The sequence below is a fragment of the Vipera berus genome (assembly GCF_964194415.1).
Source record: "Vipera berus genome assembly, chromosome: 2".
NCBI classification, from domain to species: domain Eukaryota; kingdom Metazoa; phylum Chordata; class Lepidosauria; order Squamata; family Viperidae; genus Vipera; species Vipera berus.
Genome location: NC_138203.1, coordinates 212,975,169 through 212,997,167, shown reverse-complemented (window position 1 = coordinate 212,997,167; position 21,999 = coordinate 212,975,169). Strand labels below are relative to the sequence as shown.

Sequence of the window (21,999 nt, the reverse complement as noted above, 5' to 3'; positions counted from 1 at the left end):
TCTGTTGTATTGCATTTCATGCAATAATTCCTAATTGCCACTATTTTGACTAATTGTACTATTTTTTGGTTTTGGCAAGTTATATTCTTCAAGCGTTTTTTCCAAATTACTCTCTTGATTCTCTTGATTTGTAAGAAATCTTTAGGCACCACTTTCTTGTACTGGCTCCATAATTGTCATGGATTGATTTCATATCCAATTCTCATGGATTGCTTGTCATCATAATGAGAAATCAAGCATGGACATATTTCCATATATACGGTACAGCATGGCATCTTGACATCATTCCATCATATATTGTTTCACCAACAAATGTTGAAGAGAGGAAGATGCACTTTCCAATGTTTCCAAAATCATTATCATCATTCAGTACATTAGTCAGGGTTCTATATGTTGTTGATCTCAAGATTGCTTGGTTCATTTAGATGTAACTCAGCCTCCTGCATTCAATCTTAGCAGACATATCAACAATGTATTGTTGGAACGTCTTAGAAGGTTATTAAACTCATTAGTATGGTTCATTATTCAATATGCAGTGTAATGCATTGCTGTTAGTTCTTGTTCATCACTTGGAACTGATGATGCCAGCCATCATTTCCAAGAGGAAAGAAAAGTATGCATTGCAAGCTGTCACAAGAGTGATGGGATTCTAAAATTATTTGCAAACCATCTCCTCATTCTTTCAATATAATATGCCATAATGTTGGCTCAGTTTCAGTATTGTTTGGTATAATGATGTCTTCATTGACAATTTGTGCATTAAATCTACTTTCATGTTCAAATGTTGATCTTCAGTCAGTATCAATGGTATTGGAAGTTTCTGGCATGTTCTGAATTTGGTTGTTTTTTTTTGCATGTCAAAGGAATGCAGCGTATGGATTTCATTGTCTATATGTTTCTTCAATAATTTAACCAATCTCATGTTGAATTCCATGATTGTACACCCATTCTCAATTGTCTGCTGCCTTGAGGGTCCATGAAGTAAATTTGAATAAATTTGGCTTTCTGGTTGTTATCTGGCATTACATGTCCAATGAAATTATGGATTTGCCCTTGGATAATAGCAATAGACCTTTACAGCCCTCTCTAAATGGTTTGTAGAGTCAGCATATTGCCCACAACAATCTGGGTCCTCATTTTACTGACCTTGTAAGGATGGAAGGCTGAGCCAACCTTTAGCTGGTGAAGATCAAACTTCTGGCAGTAAAATTAGCCTGCAGTACTGCGTTCTAACCACTGTGCCACCATGGCTCATTAATCACAGAACGACTCCATTTTTTGTTGGAAGGACCTCTTTGGCACCAAAGGATGCCATTTGAAAAGGCAATTGTATTGTTTGATGTTCTTCCTGGATTCATATGCAACAGGCTCATCATTGTTATATAAACTGAGGAGTTCATTAGATAGAGGTTGCAAATTGTCCCAGCAGCAGCCCAACCATAGCAACAGCTGAAGCATCCACAACTTTCCCAAATTTCATTCCTTAGGCATCATGGGTCCTGGATTTTGGATGCATTTTGTAACATAGCCCATTTTATTTACCTAAATAACAACACTGTCTCTCCTAGGTAAAGGTAATGACAAGAAGAGTTTAGTAGCATATGGATTACAGACTTTAGAAGATTGTTACATTTACCAACTCATGAAAGGCTAGGAATGAATAACCTCCATACCCTTGGTATGGGTTTCAGTACAACACCCAAATCATTCAGTAATTAACTTACGTTGCTTCTTCTCCAATGAGTAGCTTCCATTAACATCTGAGAAGGCACTCTAAGAGTTTTGCAGCAGATGAGTTAACATGATTTGATTTGCAGACACTTTAAACACTTACCAGGAGACAGCTCTGGAAGCTAATTAAATCATTCAAAGGTGCACTGAATTATCTTCTAAATAAGAAACTATTTCAGTGAATTATGTTGGCTGTTTAAGTGAGATCATGCATGGAGGTGATTCCAAGGCAAAGTTTGCTGGCATTAAATTTCAGAGGCATGTCATATAGGTCTGTGTTCTCTGTTTTAAACACAATATTTTTAAAAAACCAAACATCCTTTTTAAAAAAAAAATGTACAGAAGCTATTTCCATACGCAAAAGCCAATAAGCTTTCAAGTTGAATGAAAATCTTTCCAATCATAGTCTTATACACCTTCCCCTTTTACCCTGGCTTAGTGTTTTTGTTGTTAAGTAGGAAAGAAAAGGGGGGGGGGAAGGCTAGTACACTCACTACTTTTCAGATACTGCATCTTATTTAGTGTACCGGAATTCCCAGTTTAAAGTAATCACAAAATTTATGGAGAAACGGATAAAAAAGGTTGTAAAATATTGATTTGAGGAAAATGATAACACAACTCATCTATAATAAGAAGAAAAATGAAGCAATAATTCAGGAGGTATTGAACGACCTGCTGCTGCTCGTATTGATCTGATTCTTTAGTGTGTGAAATCACACCTGAAATTGGAACTGCATTCCTTAGCTCATTATTCTGGAGATAGCAATGCCTCATTACAAGAATCTTGCAAACCTAGAAGGGGGGGGGAGAGAGAGAGAGAGAGAGAGAGAGAGAGAGAGAGAGAGAGAGAGAGAGAGAGAGAGAGAGAGAGAGAGAGAGAGGGAGAGGAGAGTTTTATCGCAGAACGGTCTGGCTTTCCATCAACAATGTCTGCTGTTAACTGCTATCATTGTGACTACACAAATGCTTCTCTTCTTTAGTCTGTATCTTCTTTGCTCAACCTGAGCAATTAGAAAGGTGACATAAACATTCACATTGTAATCATATCAATGTGGCTGTCCTATAATCTCCTTTGAGTCCTCTCTCCTACGTATTATGTATTTTTCTCAGGTGCCTAGTCATATTACTATTTGTTTCTTAGATTTATTTTTTGTTCCCTTCTTACTGAAATGAAGAATATATGCCAAAGCATGACTTCTTTGTTACATCTGTTGTACTTTAATGCTGGCATAGTATATAGAATTATCAAAGTTTTTCCAAGCCATTCCTAAAAATAAGACATGCCTAAAAACACCAGATTCCTTGAAATAGCATATCTGAACTGCCACTAATTACTATGAAAATTAAGTTTGGGAACATTGAAGAAATGTGTACTCAGTTCACACCAAACATTTCAATGTACATTTTGATTTTTCAAGGAGATGAAAGCAGTCTTTTTGCTAGGTCAAATACATAGTGGAAGTCTTTCAGAATAAATTTGTTCATATATGTAAATTTCGAATCCACAACGCGGCACTCAAAAGTTCTAGTATACCCACAGATATCTCCTCTGGTGCCTGTCCGATCCCTGCTTCACCAGACAGACAGACAGAAAGACAGACAAGGGCTTGGGGTTCCAGCCGGGGAGTATTGAACTGGAGGTGGTTAATGAACTAAGAGAAAAATCTCAGCTCCCCCCCATGCATCCTGCTCCCTTTGTTCCCTCTTCTTGGCTTCTTCATTTCTTTGGCACTATTCCTTAAAAAATTGCCAATAAATTTGGCTATATTGAATGACTGTTCCTAGGTAGGTATTGTAGAAGATGTATATTTTTAGATCAGCTACAGCCACATCCCATAAATATACTCCACTGTCTTTTTTTTAGCTAAGCATAGAGTTCTTTATTCTTCCTATTGCATCAATGTCCTTATCATCATGGGGGATTGGAATGCTAAAGTAGGAAGCCAAAAGATAACCGGAATAACAGGCAAGTTTGGCCTTGGAGTACAAAATGAAGCAGGGCACAGGATGATAGAACTTTGTCAAGAGAATACGATGGTCATAGCAAACACTCTTTTCCAACAACCCAAGAGACGGCTCTACACATGGACATCACCAGACGGTCAACACAGAAATCAGATTGACTATATGCTCTGCAGCCAAAGATGGAGAAGCTCTATACAGTCAGTAAAAACAAGACCAGGAGCTGACTGTGGCTCAGACCATGAGCTTCTCATTGCAAAGTTTAGGCTTAAACTGAAGAAAGTAGGAAAAAGCACTAGGCCACTCAGATATGAATTAAATCATATCCCTGTTGAATATACAGTAGAGGTGACAAATAGAATTAAGGAATTAGATCTGATAGACAGAGTGCCTGAAGAACTATGGACAGAGGTTTGCAACATTATACAACAGGTAGCAACCAAAACCATCCCAAAGAAAAAGAAATGCAAGAAAGCAAAATGGCTGTCTGAGGAAGCTTTGCAAATAGCTGAGGAAAGGAGGGAAGCGAAAGGCAAGGGAGAAAAAGAAAGATACGCCCAATTGAATGCAGAATTACAGAGAATAGCTAGAAGAGATAAGAATGCCTTCTTAAATGAACAGTGCAAAGAAATAGAAGAAAACAATAGAATAGGAAGGACCAGAGATCTTTTCAAGAAAATTGGAGAGGTGAAGGGAACATTTAATGCAAAAATGGGCATGATAAAGTGGCAGGGACCTAACAGAGGCAGAAGAGATTAAGAAGAGGTGGCAAAATTACACAGAAGAACTATACAAGAATGAGCTTAACATCCCTGATAATCACAATGAGGTGGTCACTGACCTCGAGCCAGACATCCTAGAATGTGAAGTGAAGTGGGCCTTAGAAAAGCTGAGCAACAACAAAGCTAGTGGAGGTGACAGTATTCCAGCTGAGCTATCTTAAATCTTAAAAGACAATGCAGTAAAAGTGCTACACTCAATTTGCCAGCAAATTTGGAAAACTCAAGAGTGGCCACAGGATTGGAAAAGATCAGTTTACATTCCAATTCCAAAGAAAGGCAGTGCCAAAGAATGTTCAAACTATCGCACCATTGCACTCATTTCTCATGCTAGTAAAGTTATGCTTAAAATCCTACAAGCTAGACTCCAGCAGTATGTGGATCGAAAACTACCAGAAGTACAGGCAGGCTTTCGAAGAGGCAGAGGAACTAGAGATCAAATTGCCAACATACGCTGGATCATGGAGAAAGCTAGAGAGTTCCAGAAAACATCTACTTCTGCTTCATTGACTATGCTAAAGCCTTTGATTATGTAGATCATAACAAACTGTGGCAAGTTCTTAAAGAGATGGGCATACCAGACCATCTTATTTGTCTCTTGAGAAACCTATATGTGGGCCAAGAAGCAACAGTGAGAACTGGACACGGAACCACTGATTGGTTCAAAATTGGGAAAGGAGTCCGGCAAGGCTGTATACTGTCGCCCTGCCTATTTAATTTATATGTAGAGCACATCATGAGAAAGGCAGGGCTTGATGAATCAAAAGTTGGAATTAAGATTGTCGGAAGAAATATCAACAACCTAAGATATGCAGATGATACCACTCTAATGGCAGAAAGTGAAGAGGATCTAAAGAGCTTCTTGTTGCGGGTGAAGAAGGAGAGTGCAAAACTTGGGTTGAAACTTAACATTAAGAAAACCAAGATCATGGCATTCGGCCCTCTCAATTCCTGGCAAATAGATGGGCTCCAAGATCACTGCAGATGGGGACTGTAGCCAAGAAATTAAAAGATGCTTGCTCCTTGGGAGGAAAGCCATGGCAAATCTAGACAGCACACTAAAAAGCAGAGATATCACCCTGTCAACAAAAGTGTGTATAGTCAAGGCCATGGTCTTTCCAGATGCAATGTATGGCAGTGAAAGTTGGACCATAAAAAAAGCTGAGCACCAAAGAATTGAGGCCTTTGAACTATGGTGCTGGAGAAGACTCCTGCGAGTCTCTTGGACTGCAAGGTGATCAAACCGGTCAGTCCTAGAGGAGATCAACCCTGACTGCTCTTTAGAAGGCCAGATCCTGAAGCTAAAACTCAAATACTTTGGCCACCTAATGAGAAGGAAGGACTCACTGGAGAAGAGCCTAATGGTGGGAAAGATTGAGGGCAAGAGAAGAAAGGGACGACAGAGAATGAGGTGGCTGGATGGAGTCACTGAAGCAGTAGGTGTGAGCTTAAATGGACTCCAGAAGATGGTAGAGGACAGGAAGGCCTGAAGGAACGTTGTCCATAGGGTCGCGATGGGTCGGACATGACTTCGCAGCTAACAACAACATTGCATCAATACAATCATAAGGAAACTCTGCAAACTCTGAAAGTTACCTCTTTAACCTAAAGCTGGTGATATGTTGCAAGTTTGTGAGTGAATAAGGGTACCTTTGTAAGTGAGTAGGAACTTTTAAGATAAGGACACAGTCCAGCACATTAGTTCTGTATTGCATTGCACATTGCAGTACTGTGTTACCTTGTGCTGGGGTAGCACCTGTAATCCAGCTATCACATCTGCTTCCAACCAGAAAAGGCTTAGCTGCTGATACATTGAAAACAGGGAAGCTCCAATGTTTGTTTCATTGGTTCAGTACTATAAGAGTCCACTGCAAACCAAAATGGCTAAAAAGGGCGGGGGGAGACAAAACATGTTGGTAACATCATAGTATTCACAGCTTGACATACATTTTTTTAAAGAATGCCATCTTATTTTTAGTTGTAAAATATTGTGGGATATAGTTGAAAATATTGGCAAAATAGGTCTTTAGGTTATTTGTGCCTCAGGAATATTGTCTTGTTTTTACAAATAAATGCCGTTCTTTCTTAGATTGCAAATCTATCCTTTGATTCTATTTTCAAATTAAAATCTGAGTCAAGTAACATACATTTCTTACCATGTATGTTTTAGATAAGTCAGTTTAATGTACATTTAATCAAATTACACTTTATTTGCAATATAGAGCCATGAAATCTCTGCCATAAATTGGGTATTTTCTCTAGAGGTTAACAGAGGAAGCAATACTGTCAATGTTTCTGTAAGCATGTATGTTGAATTTTACAATAAGTATCAAAATGAGGAAATAATTTTCTGATAAATTTTCATGTTTGTCAGCATTCCAGCTCATAGGATTTTTAAAGTTATTGTATTACTATTTGCATAATTAACAATCATTTTATGTCTATAATATCTTCCTTATCCAAGATATGTATTGTCCCTGCTCTATGACAATTCTTACATTATCTCCCAAAGTTTTTCTGAGGGTTGAAATTGTTGTAATTGTCTTCATTCTTTGGAAATATTTGCTAATAGCTGCCACTTTAGAAAGGAGCATACATAAAGATGGAAAGAATAACTAAATTACACAATCTCAGTTTCCGTTCTTCAGAAGGAAAAAAAAAACATTTCTGAAGACAGCCTCTTCTGGAGATTTTTGTAACCAAGCATTATAGAATCTTTGCTACTCAAAGATTGCCGATGTTCTTTCGTGATGCTTTTTACTAGCTACCTGAAAAAGTTGGCTTCTCTTCCTTTCTCTCCTCCTATATCCATCAGTTTTACTGCTGCTAGTTCCCTACTATTCACATTTTATAGCAGCCACATCTAGAACTGAAATCTGGATGCCACAAAATGTATGCAGTTATAGTACAGGTAGCCCTCGACTTAAAATCACAACTGAGCCCAAAATTTCTGTTGCTAACTGAAACATTTCTTAAGTGAATTTTGACCCATTTTTTTACTTCCTTTCTTGCCACAGTTGTTAAGTGAATCACTGTACTTGTTAAGTTAGTAACAAGGCTGTTAAGTGAATCTTAACCATTGATTTTGTTAGTCAGAAGGTCACATGATCACATCATTCCAGGACACTGCAGCTGTCATATATATGAGTCAAAAAGTGGTCATAAGTTACTTTTTTCAATGCCATTGCAACTCTGAACAATCACTAAACAAAATGCAATAAGTCAAAGACCACCTGTATATTTCTGATGTCCCTTTGCTCACTAAACCTAAATGTGGGTTGTTTTTTTTTGAAACTACCTATTTTAGCAGTTTTGAAAAATGTTCTTTCATTCAATAAGTTTTGATATGATAAATCTTACTTTGTAGAAACTAAGTGTAATAGTGTAAAACTATACTATTGCATAGTATAACTATAACTATACTATTGCATAGTATAACTATGCCATGTTCAAATGAAAGATAGAGAGAAGTTTGTTCATTCACATTTGATAAGAGTGAGGTGGAATGCAATTATCCTTCAATCTTTGAACAGTTTACAATTTTATGGTAGATTTTCTTTCACTTTTCACACTTTTGAGATAATGCAAGCTAATACAGATGTTCTCTCTGTCTGATCCATTGACTCATACATCATTTTTCATTCCGTGGCCATTGGATGATGGATATCTTGTGTAAATCATCTCTGGCTCAGAGTCTAGAATGCATTAAAATAAGCTATTATCTAGCAGAATTAAGAAGCTCCCTAAATTCACGCTTTATGCAGCGACATAGCTCTCATTGACTTGAGCCCAAGTTAAGTAGTTTTTTATTTTAAGTTGCTCTAGGTTTAAATAGGAACAGCCTAGTTTATGTATTCATAGATCATATTTTAAGTTTAAATCTTCTGCCTGAAGCCTGTAAGTATGAATGAATATAAAATATCTCAGAGACATTTTCCATGAGTCACCTTTTTAGTACAAGAATGTCCCTTCTTAAAATGCTGCATTACCAAACCCAACATACTGAAAGCCATAAAAAATTAATCGTTCTAGATGGTTAGATTCAATAACTTCCTGTCCTGAATTTCCTTGAATATTAATTTTACAGGAACTATCTACAAGAATGAACTCTGATGGCACAGTGGTTAAAGTGTAGTATTGCAGGCAAACTCTGCCCATAGCCTGAAATTCAATTCTGTCAGGGCTCACTGTTGACTCAGCCTTCCAACCTTCTGAAGTCAATAAAATGAGAACCCAGACTGCTGAGGGCAATGTGCAAATAATGCTTACATTGTAAACCAGCCCGAGAGTGCTTAAAGAGCTATGGGGTAGTATATAAGCCCAAGTGCTAGTGCAATTTTTGTAAACATATAGTAGAAGCAAAGATGTTAAAGCAAGAATATTATTTGATTTATAATGTAACGCAGAGACTTTGCCTCCTTAAAACAAAAACATTGTTGCCATTTTTTCCACAGAAAGTTAATCTGATGCCCTATACTCTGTTTATTGGGTAAATCCTTAGAATCTTAAATCAGACTATTTTTCCAGTTTTCTGCTTACAGCAAACTATTTCTGATAGTAACATCATTTAAAGCATGTAGTTTTTATAGTTAGGGATAACTGCTAAAACGAGAAGTCAATTTTATTGTGGTCCTCACACCACTTCTCATTTGAAGTGCTCCAACAAATTTAAAAGCAAAAGATGTTGTGTTGTCCAAGCACAGATATTTCTTCTCATAAAGTGCCCAGTTAGGTATCTATTGTTCTACTGATAACTTTGCTTCAGTATATGTGTACATTTCTAAAATGAATTTCTGCTTTGTATTTTGTTTAATGTTGTAACCCAGATCAATCCATTAACTAAGCACACAGATTAATTTAACTAATAAATTAGCATCCTTCAGATTAAACACATTGCCACTTAGTCAAGCATTAATCCCCACTCTGCTAAGCCATTTTTTAAAAAAACTGGATAGTGACCATGAAAATGTTGATCATATGGAATAAAAAAATGTGGGAAGATTAAAGCACTTCTCAACTGTATTCTACTTGTGCTTTTTTAAAACTACAGGCATATTGCTACATTGATATATTTTGCTCTTGCAATCCAGTCTTAACTCCTGTTTGAAGGGAGCACAAGTTAAGAAGACAACCTATATTATTTGTTAAGTTGTATTTGAAGTTTCTGCAAAGACAGTGGATTGGGTAGTGCATTGGGCCATCAGACATTTGCTGAGGACACAAAGATGAATGAGTGAATGAATAAGTTACCTTCCTTCCATATAAGTAGATGTGCCCTAGGTTACATCTGTTAAATGAGAGATAGGAATTCTATTGACCTTGCTGGTTGCTGCTGTTGACTAGAGGATTTTGTTATGCATCATCAGATCTAGCAAGGAACTCTTGTTTCCTTATACTTTGAAAGATTTTAGTCTGTTGTATTTATTATTTTGATTTTGATGATAATACTAGGGCAGTAAGTTACATGATGTCAAGGACATTTGTAAACAAATCTTCATTGGTTACTACAATTGGGTTGGTTAATCCAGTTAGATTGAATCACAAAGTAATCCAATGATCAGAGACTGATTTGTATTCTGAATGCTGCAGCTGTATCAGTGAGTCTAGACCAGACATGTCAAACTCGTGACGTCACGTGACGTTGCGCAACGTATCGGGACAATTTTGCCATTACCGGCAATGGGGTGGGTGCAGCTTCTGCATGACGCATCTGGCCCATGGGCCAGCAGTTTGACAGCCCTGGTCTAGACCCTAAATATCTAAATAAAACCACAGAAAACCAGACAGATGCATCCTTGACCATTTACCATTTTGTTCATGTTTTGTTGTCTCTCTGATCCTATCAGTGCAATGCGTGGTTTCTGTCCTTGTGGGAACTGACTTGCTTTTTCTATAGGTTTCTCTTGAAAGATTCTGAGGCTAGCTTAGAAGAGTAGCCCAGCTTTGCAGCAAGTGATTGGGGAAATTCTTCAGCCCTTCTCAGATAGGAAGGAGATTGGCTTGATATCCTGTAGATGGGAAAGTTTCAGGTAATCAAAATAGATGATGCTAACCAGATGTTAGAAATCATGACCTGGTAAGGAAAGTTCTAGAAGTGATTTGCTGTCTGATTCTAAATAAATCAGCAGTGTTAATTACCAACAGGCATGCTTCAATTTCTGCCTTAGACAATGCTTTTTGCCTAAGCATTCATAGCTGATTGCTACCTAGGTTCAATTTCTATGAAATAAAAAGTAGCTTAACCCATTTTATTCTCTCAGTGAATATAGCTGGGGGAAAAAACAGTTAGTTTTTCCTGCATTTATGGATATATATAAAAGTTTACCAAAGGAGCATTTAATCTTTAAAGAGACTTAGAAAAGGTTTTTCTAACTTGTGTCCTCCCTTGCTGTCAGTATAAGATGCTTGTAGGTTTGTTCTGGGAAAGTAATAAGTATTGTTGTTAAGCAATTGTGGTGTTGAAATTCAGCTTTCAGTAGGTCTGCCAGTATTTATCTAAAATACTTTCTCCGATGCGTGTTGGAGTTCCAGTAAACCGTGTCTTATTGTGCGACCTTTTCATTTTCCAGTGAAAAGGGATCAGCTCGTCAGATAAAAGCTACAAGCTGAAGTACAGGAAAAATGCGTGCTCAGAAAATCCGAGCATGATTGAAAACAAGATGTGTTAAATCAATGCAGTTTATCGCCTGCCTATTCCTGGCAATTGCTGTTCTAAGCTCATTCTGAGCACACCCCGGATGATAAAAGTAGAGTGTCACGGTGCTCACTAGGGTGTGAGGGCAAGGAAACATGTTTATCAGGCAGGTTGCTATGATTTCCTCTTCCCGATAACAGTTATTGTTAAAACTGTGGAGGAGATCAACTGGTCAATTACCAGGGTGAGTATTATTGCTGGTGCTGAATCTAGAGGCTACCAGAAGCTCCAGAATTTCACATCTATTCCCCTAGTAACATAAGGCAAGTTTTTTTTTAATGTAAACTAATTTAAATGTACCTCTTAACCACTCTCAGCGTAATAATGTCATTCCTTTTCCTGCTGGTTGCTTCCAAGAAGATCGGCAGTTTGGCGGGTCGAATCCCGAGTGCCATGTAACAGAGTGAGCGCATGTTACTCGTCCCAGCTTCTGCCAACCTAGCGGTTTGAAAGCACGTAAAAATGCAAGTAGAAAAATAGGGACCACTATGGTGGGAAGGTAACAGTGTTCCGTGCGCCTTTGGCATCTAGTCATGCCGGCCACATGACCACAGAGACATCCTCGGACAAGTGCTGGCTCTTCGGCTTTGAAACGGAGATGAGCACTGGCCCCTAGAGTTGGAAATGACTAGCACACATATGCGGGGGAACCTTTACCTTTATATATATATATAAAGTATCTGTGTGTGTGTGTAAATTTTTTGGCTTTCTAACAAAGAATAAAGGGAGACCGATATGATCATTTCAAACTTATTTGTTCTCATCAGTCAGCCATAACCTTCTGAGATTCGAACCTGGGCCGACTGCGTCTTAAGCAGTTGTTTTAACCCCTAGGCCACAGACTCTCTCTCTCTCTTTGTTAGCTGAGAATTCTGAATGCTTAACAAACATTTCACACACACACACACACACACACACACCAATGTCCAGAAGTTCCTCTTTTGGAATCAGTAAACTGTACAAGATTGTGGAATGAAGCAGTAGCAGTTGAGTTTAAACAAGTTCTTGAGGCCCGTTTGTCAGGGTGTTATCGGTTTGATAAGACTCCATTACAGTCACCAAAGTGTATTTGTTTGTATGTGTGTTTCAACTTAATTTTGCACAACAGCCAGCTACGTGCACATTCTATGTTCTATCTAGAGTAACTAAACAATAATTTGTCATTTTCCTAGCTGATTGCTGAAGACGTGATTAATATTACAATGCTTAATGTTTTTTTTTAGTATGACTATATCTTGCAACCACAGAAGGTGAAGTGGAAGCATGTAGTCACTTGCAGAAGCCCTGCGCTTGTATTAAAATCCTCATTAAGTCCAGAAGTAAACTTGCATATTTTGAAAGATAGGAAGAGTTAGGTGCAAACAAAAACAGGACAAAATTCTTTATAATATAAAACCATGGTAAATTAATCACAGTTGCTATCTATTCGTAAATTGAAACATATTTATTTAAAAACAAGTTTTATTTATACATCTTAATATTAATGTCGCAGATGTTATTTTTTTTAAAAAATTGTAGGAAACAAGAGGTGATAGATTACTTCAATATTTTCCACTTCAAATATTAGTTAATAAACCTTTTAATGGGATACTTTGGTCATTTTCATGCAATTGTAATAATCCAGGCAGGTGATGAACCTATTGGATTTATTCATGATACATCATCCATTCTAATTCATATATAATAAATTATCTTTGTAATAATCATCACAAAAATAGTGTTGTTGTTGTTTTAAAAAAATTAAGTCTGTATTAAAAATGTTCTTTAGATAGGAGATTCTCAGAATATATGTTTTCACTTGAGGATGTGTGTACAAAGTGGATTTTGATGATTTTCTATATTTTTGGTTAAGAAAATGCATTGCTAAGAATTTGAAGGAGAATTAAATTGGCTGTGAATTAGGTTGCTTTCTTTCATAAATGATCTGTGTTGTTTTGTGTTTGAAAATGATTAAAAAACAAGTTTCTTCTAGCTGAACTGTTCTCAGCCACACAATTCTCTTGGTAACAGTGCAGGTAGTAATTGTGTATACTAATTTTAAGAGACAGTTATCAATTTGTTTAATAAGTGACTAACAATTACTGCCAGAGAAGAATTGATTTGTCATTGCCTTCTTTGAGATGTTTCCTAAACAAAAAGGACAGGAAAAAATATCAAAGATATATGTTCATATGTATGTGAATATGTATGTAAAAGTTCAAAAAAAAATAAATGGATGTTTGCTGTTAGGATTGTTGTATGCCAGGTCAACAAGTTATATTTTTCCCCAACCAAGTTGGCTAGATGTGGGACAGTGCTAAGATTTAATGCACTGAATTAAATATGGTAGAGAACATGAAAGAAATATGGTGCATACAGAGCTTTATTTGTTCTTTGCATATTTAATATGAGGACCTGAAGCAAGTTTCCCCAGGTTTGAGCCTTATAGGTTAGTTGAGAATACAACTCTGCAACCCCCAGGTAGTAAAGTTGTTCTCCGTGCTAGCTAAGTACTATATTTCAGAAGTGGATAAACCCAGGATCTCTTTTGGAGTTTTAAAGAGTGAAATGAAATAAATATCAACAAAACTTAAAAGTTCCCAGGTTACTGCTTAAATTTCCAAACACGAAAATGAAAGCACCCAATTTTTAGACCCCATCCATGCTGGGTGAGCTCCAGGGCAAAAAAATAAATTCATTCATTCATTCATTCATTCATTCATTCATTCATTCATTCATTCATTCATTCATCATATTTCTACATTGCCCATCTCATCTAAGTAACTCTGGGTGATTTACAATAAAACTGATCTCATAGTATAAAAACCATAAATGAGAACAAAGTTAAGAATAGAATTTAAAAGGCTGGGATTAAAATATTTAAATTTAAAGATTTAAAAAGGTGAAGAGAACATCCTCCCAACACCAACCACCCCCACGGTTGCATATTTATTTATTTTATTTATTTAATTTAATTTTTATACCGTCCTTCTCCCGAAGGACTCAGGGCGGTGTACAGGGCAATACAATAAAATACAATATATAAAATTAAAAAATATTAAATACAACAGCCCAATTCAATAAATTAATACAAAACGTTAAAATACCAGGCCGGCTTGTTCAAATAAATATGTTTTTAGGTCACGTCGGAAGGAGCGAAGGTCGGGAGCCATCCGGAGCTCCACCGGTAAACGGTTCCAAAGGTCTGGCGCGCCCACAGAGAACGCCCTCCCCCTGGGGGCCGCCAGTCGACACTCTTTGACCGACGGCACCCTAAGGAGGCCCTCTCTGTGGGAGCGCACTGGACGAAGGGAAGTTGATGCCGGCAGCAGGTGCTCCCGTAAGTAACCCAGACCCATGCCATTTAGGGCTTTATAGGTCGTAACCAGAACCTTGAATCTTACCCGGAGGGTAACCGGAAGCCAATGCAGCTCACGGAGTAGAGGTGTTACATGGGAGTATCGGGAAGCCCCACATGCCAATTGACAGAGCCAGGTTTTAACACACTTTCTGAAGGCCAGAAGAATGGGAGAATGGGGCTAAAGCAGGGGTCCCCAACTTGTGGGCCATGGCCCACTACCAGACCGTGGCCTACTGGCCACCAGGCTGCATCTGGCTGGCCAGTGCATGCACACATGTGCACTCACCCCCACTCACACTAGCGCTGCTGCTACGTAAACAGGAGGCCACGCAGTGAAAACGCTACCACATGACAAAAACAGGGTGGCATTAGTTGAGTGTCACATGGGCAATAGCACTACCCCATTTGTGTCACACATGGTTATGGCACTGTAGAGCAGATTGTAGTTTTCATACAAGAAATAATCAGAGTATGATTATGACTGAAAGAAAGGCTTCTTCATCCAGGAAAGGGTGTAACTGGTATACAAGATGAAGTCAAACAAAGACTCTCCTAACTACAAGTGACACCTGATCTTTGAGTAGGTGACATGAGTCCAGAACGACTCCAAGATTATGTACAGGGTATGTCTGGGGCAATGCCTCCCCATCCAGGACCAAAGTTGGTAAACCCATGGATATAATCCATAGCCACTCCATCGCACCAAGATTCAATTGAAGCTGTTGTTCCCTATCAAGACCCAGACAGCCACTAAGCACCATGAAAAGGAATCTATGGGATCACTTAACTTGTCCAAGGTGAAATATATCCATGTGTCTTGCTGGCATTATTATTCTTTACAAAAATGATCATTTCATTGTATACATAATACCCTTATTTCTAAAGCATTGTAAAAGAAATTCATCTAAAGTTTTATTTATTTTATTATTGTATGGAATGTTTTGGAAATTTTAAGGTACAATTTTAAGTACATTGCATAAAGAGTTTCCTAGACTGACTGCATTCAAAGAAAGTTCTTCCTCAAGGGCTTAAATAGTAATTCTTAAAATGGAAAGAATAATAAATATTGTGTCTTAACTCATACATGAGCATAGACAGACAGGTTTTGTGCACCTGGGTATAATTTTAGTTAATTCACACAAGAGACAGGTTGAAAGTTTATTGTTTAGATAGGAGAAAATGGCTTAAATCTCATATTTGCAAAAATGATTGCATTACCTTAAATGAAAATGGTATTATATTAGTTACTTCAATAAGCATTTCATTTAGAAAAATGTTTTAATAAAAAACTTATCCAAACTTTCTTACAACTTAAAATACATAAGTGAGGGAAAGTACTTTCTTTGGGAAGAATAATTACTGGCTTTTTACTCACCTATGTAAAATAATGTATTTTTGTAAATTGATTTCTGGCCACTTTAATCCATTTTTTCTTTTTTTTAAAAAAAAGAATACATAAAAAGTAAGCACAGTCAATCAAAGAATTTTAAGGTTTATTTCCTCTTTAGAAATGATTGATAGCCATTTAGATTTACAAGCTGACAAGTTAAAGGGTGCTATTGGTATAATTATATACTATATTCACAGTCTTTCAATTTAAATGTCCTTTTAAAACCATGAGATTATCATATCTGTATTTTGAAAAGTAGGCCAGTCAGTTTGGGTTGGTACACAAATTGCTTCCATTAGCCTTGGGACCTATTTGAATTTAATACCTTCTTTAAAACCAGCAGTACTTTCAATGTACTTTTGAAACTTAGAGTAATGGGAAAGCATTTTTATAGTATGTGTTAACTTTGTTTTTTAATGTATGGATGAATGTTACAAATACAAATAAAAGTGTTACTCAATCTAATTTTTTTTTTAAAAAAATCATTAATCTTTTTATCTATGGAAAAACATTTATAGAAGGACCTGTGCGAATGAAGGAACCTATTTTATGCTTGATGGAGGAGGTTTGCTCCTCTTATTAAAAACAAGAAAAACTTCCAAGAATCTATAAATGAATCCATTTATTCAGCTGTATGAAGTAACAAGTTAATCCAGAATTTCACTATTGCAATGAGAACTTCATTTTATTTATTTGAACAATAGGAAGGTGTTGCTTCCTATTTCAATAAATTTCGATATCCCGTTGAAATTTAAAACATTGTGACACCTGATATTAAAATGCCAAATAATAAACTCTAACTCAGACTGGAGTTTCTTGGATAGAGGACAGTGACTAAATACCAATAGTAATGTCACTTAGATTTGTGCACTTGCTCCATGATGCTTTACAGCACTCTCTGAACAGTTTACAGTGTCAGCATATTACCCCCAACAATCAGGTCCTCGTTTTACTGACCTCAGAAGGATGGAAGGCTGAATTAACCTCAAATAGATCATGATCAACCACAAGACTGTAGCCAGAGTTAGCCTGCAATACTGCATACTAATCACTGAACCATCAGTGGTACAGTCTGTGAACTCCATTGTTGGAAACTGTCTGCTCTTCCTTGCTTATCACAATGCTAACCCTGTAGAATAATTAAGAATCCTTGTCCTAAACTAACATAAGAAACCATGGAAATAGATACAAGTTTATGAAATAAAAATGTTATAATAGAAAATGTCTAATTGGAAGAAGACACTATGTCCAAACAGTTGAATATACTACATACAATGCCATTATTTAACTTTATTTATCTATACATAAAGATATTTTTAATCATCTCCAAAGGCAATCCCTTTCCCTAAAAAGAGGCAGTTAGCAAAAACTTTTACTTTGCCGTGTTATAAATACGCTTTTCTTCTATGTCCATAGATTCTTAAAAGTTCATTTTGTTTTTAGAATGTTTGTGCTCTCGCTGTGTCGGCATCTTCTGATACTGCTAAATGGATGTTATGGATTTGGTAAAGGTGCCTGTAATTTTTTTTTTCTGAAAAGAAAATTGGTCATAAATGTTCATGTTTAATAAGTAAAACAGAACTGACCAAATTTTCCATGATTTCAGGTCATTGTGAAGTGTAATATTAACAGTACTGATTACTTACCAAATAGAAGGTTATCATTATTTTACCCAGATGTTCACGTTTAGAAGCTGACATATGAGCAATTAGTTACATGCAGTTTTTAACTCTTCTTCTGATTCTTCATATGTGTTACTTGTGATTTTTTTTTATTTAAGTAGTATTGACTTCTGCAAAAACTCTTACTTCATTTTCCATCTCAAAAGCACATCATTAATATCATAAGGAAAATATACATGGCTGGAAAAGTTGAAAACAAGTAAACTAAAAAACCTTTAGGAAATGAATTTTCTTCAGATCTAGAACTGAAGAATTTTCAGTGGAATACTCAGTTGCTTAATTACTATTTTTCTTGTTCCAGCTTTGAATGAACCAACCATTGACTATGGCTTCCAAAGGTTACAGAAAGTCATCCCAAGGCATCCAGGTGACCCTGAGCGTTTGCCAAAGGTCAGCAAAATGTAGTGTATGAGTGTGCATACGTATGTATCTGTGTTTATGATTAAGTCTGTAATGCATCATGTGTTTTTCAAATAACACTTCAGCACAATATGCAGTCAACATTTACATTTAGAATACCACAGCCACATGCTGTGTATGAAGCTTGTTTGTATCTGGTTCAGCTTTGTTGCATCCAGCTGTATTCTCATTAAATACATCTGCGTTTAAAGAGATGCAACAGCTACCTTTACTTACTGAGCCTTGTTCAAGAAAATATTATTATGCATAAAGTACAAAATCATGCACATATGAAGGTCGGATTTATAGCTCTTTTAGCAATTGGACCATCAGTACTGATAGACACTTTAAAAATTGGAGGAAGATACAGAGTTACTTCTGATCAGTGTGGATGGTCAAAAGATTCCAGGTTTTTTAATCCAGCGATTCCATTATCAAAATCCCAAGCAAGCAAGTACACAAACTTAGTTTGTAGTTTTACCAAGTAAGTCTGTAGTTTTACCAAGTAAGTTTGTAGTTTTACCAAGTAACTTCTTACATTGAATAAACATTTTAATCATTCATATTTAATCTCCTCGCCCCCTCTCATAAACTCCAAGTCATGGTTCCGATAGATGAGACCAGTAAAAAGAGAACTCCAAGGCAAGAGGTTTCCTTAAAAAACATATTTATTGGCTACATGGTATCGGCATGATCGTAAATGAAACCAAGACTGAAGTTCCCTCCCAAAGGTTACAATGTTACAAAGTTGAATTTCCCACCCCAATAATAGGCCATAAATCACATTCCCCAATAATCTACTTTGGCAGGCTTTCTAAGGGAAACTTCAGCCTGCCAAACTCAGGCAGCTATGACCTTGGTTCCCACAAGACAATTTATTGTTTTATTTAAACTTAAAAGTACACACACACACCCCTTCCAATTCTGTGGCAACCGAAAACAAAGTAGAAATGGCTTGAGCCAAATTCATTTGCAGCGTTGACACTCCAGTTAGCTAACATAAATGTTAATGGTAAATTAACCACAGTGATTTAATATCAACAATAAAATTAACAAATACTAATTAATACTAAAATTAGCATTAAATATTTTAACATTAATGCTAAAAATACCATCCAGAAGGAATGTTGTTGAACAAGTCCCCAATTCCTGTGGTAGGCTTCCTACATAGAAATATGAAGGAAACACAATGGCATTTGATGAAACAAAGAATGTGGATATTTATGAACTGTATTGTGAGAATTGTACCATGATTATAAAAATGGTTTGTTAGAGGATGCTAGGATTTTTTTTAAAGTCAAATTGGTAAACATGAAAGCCAGAAAGATATGTCACTGTACTCAGGCACTGAAGATTTAAAAAGAATTGGCTGAATATATTAGGTCTCAGTATATATATATTTTTGTATACACGCAAAATACAACAATCATTTAGATAAGGTTTTGCCAATGGGCAGTTTTCAAGTAAACTGGGTCATAGAAATGTGGGAGTGACAGTGACAATATTTTTGGAATGCTGAAGAGGGCATCATAGGTATCATGTAGCTAGAAGTGGGTTAAAATTGATAATAAATGATCTTCATGGTTATTCCATGAAGATCATGAATACATAAAAAATTAAGCACATATATGGCATTCCCGTGCTGAATATACATTGTGAATTGGGCATTGGCATCTGAAATTCTGGACTTGTTTTAGAAAGCAGAACTCATGGCCATTTCTCAGTTTTTTCTCCTTTGAAATGAAGGTCTTATTTTAGCTTTAAAATAATAGCAGATGCTATTCAGCTATCTTGTTAAACTGAATAATTTGGTAGGATGTTTGATGGCTTCATTTGACAGTATAGGTTCAGAGAATGGTTAATTCTGCAAAAACTGAAGGTTGATTTTGTGTTTATCTTCTAGATGGGGTCAGTTAAAAACTTGACTGTCATTAGGAGTCTTTTGTGCTGTTTTTTGAAGCTGGAGTTTATGTGGCCATATGTCGCATCATTTGGTAGTCTGAGAGAGAATACTAATTATTGGAGAGATTCTACTCCGGAATGAACTATCTAATAGGGCACTTTCATTTGTTATTTGCTTGATTTCTCTTGTATAGTTGGGCACTTACAATATATATCATTTTTTTCCTCAATGATCTTGGAAATAACTTCCTTTGTAAAAAAAGGTCATCAATACTACTTTCATAGTGATATGACAAGAACGAAAATGTTATGAATTTTCTACATGAGGCATTATACTAAAACCACATAGGAGGAGATTATGTTGATATTGTGAAAAATCCAAAATCAGGGATAACTCTAAAACAAAGACATTTTGACAGCTGAAAGTCACAGCCATATTGGAATTGTGCAGGAGAATGTCTTCTTGAAGGTCAGCAGAAATATGCAAGCATTCCATGGCTTTTTCTTAGTGGGTTAGTGTTTACTCAAGAATTGGTTACAACAGATTGTGCAATTTAGAATCTACGATTAAAATCCTTAGCATACAAAGGATAGAAAGAGCCATACAGATCACTTTGCTCTTGGGCCATGTTCACTTAAAGCAAAAGACCAAGAGCAAGGATTCTGAGCAATGGTGCAACATGTAGTTGATTGGCTAGTGCTTAATGCAAACAGCTTGACTTAGCCTGAAGTACAATTTCTATTGAGAAGGAATTAATGATTGTCCATCTAATAAAGTAGACACTTGTCATAAATAGGATCTTAGAAGAGTGATCTACAGAAGATAACACAGCATTTGAAATTGTGTGATGAGGGGTTTGGAAAACATAAAAATAATAACTCAAAAATAGGAATGTGATGGACCCTTAATTACAGTTTAAGTGATTTTCCCTAAGTGATTTTCCTGGTTTCTGACCAGGGTCTTTTCAGTGGTTTGGTCACAGGGATTGAAACATAGGATAAAAAGTCTTTGTCACTGAGAAATAGCTGTTCACTTTGATTGAACTACTTATTTAAAAAAATGTAATGTCATACCTTTAGATATACACATACAACAAAATGATAAAACACATGAAAAGATGCTAATCCCATAAAGACATTTTCTTTTTAACACAGTAGTTCCTTTGGAAATATGTGTGCCAGAATTTTGATGAAAGCAACAAAGACTGCATTTGTGTATTTTGTTCTGTGGAGCTGAAAATATCTAGTAAATTGATCCTGTGGGAGTAATAAATACACATTACTTTATCTTGTACTTCATGTCTTATACCCCTGAGCCTTGATAGAACAACACCACTTAATAGACTTTAAAAAAGAGTAATTACAGTCATTGGTTGTGTGATTTTTCACCCCTTCCAGCCCTGCCTGACCTTCTAATTTAGCTTACCGTGTCTAACTAATGCATTTATATTCATCTTTTATGAAGCATGTGTAGTACAAAATTGACTTTGCAGCTTGTAGAAAGCTGTCTTACTAGTTGAATATCTGGTTAGTCCTACAGTATATCCTGAACTGAGCATTTGTACAGAAGAGTGAGCTATAGGCTTTGTTTGGGTTTTGGGTTTCTTTTCATTTTTTTGGAAATACTTAAGTAATGTGTAATAAGTAAAGGTAAAGGTTCCCCCGCACATGTGTGCTAGTCGTTTCCGACTCTAGGGGCCGGTGCTCATCTCCGTTTCATAGCCGAAGAGCCAGCGTTTGTCCGAGGAAGTCTCCGTGGTCATGTGGCCGGCATGACTAGACACCAAAGGTGCACGGAACGCTGTTACCTTCCCACCATAGTGGTCCCTATTTTTCTACTTGCATTTTTACGTGCTTTCGAACTGCTAGGTGGGCAGAAGCTGGGACGAGTAACAGGCGCTCACTCTGTTATGCGGCACTCGGGATTCGACCCGCCAAACTGCCGACCTTCTGATCGACAAGCTCAGCGTCCTAACCCACTGAGCCACCGCGTCCCTTGCAATGTGTAATACATAATGTAAATTCTACTTTTCCACCTACCTTCTGAAAAGTGTTGTACATACCAAGATTATTTACAGCCAAGCGCAAATGCAAAAAGATGCAAGTGTTTCTAAAAGGGT

The 21,999-nt window shown here is 36.7% G+C and overlaps 1 protein-coding gene across 6 annotated transcripts in view; it reads left to right on the top strand.

Annotated features, from left to right (window-relative positions):
* The window catches only part of EBF1 (EBF transcription factor 1), a 376,035-nt gene that overhangs the window by 320,235 nt on the left and 33,801 nt on the right, over window positions 1-21,999 (top strand). For all 6 annotated transcript variants that reach the window (XM_081317698.1, XM_081317695.1, XM_081317697.1 and 3 more), the window contains exon 11: window positions 17,880-17,968. In XM_081317698.1, coding sequence (XP_081173824.1) covers window positions 17,880-17,968 — 89 coding nt within the window. The remainder of the gene's footprint in view (window positions 1-17,879; window positions 17,969-21,999) is intronic.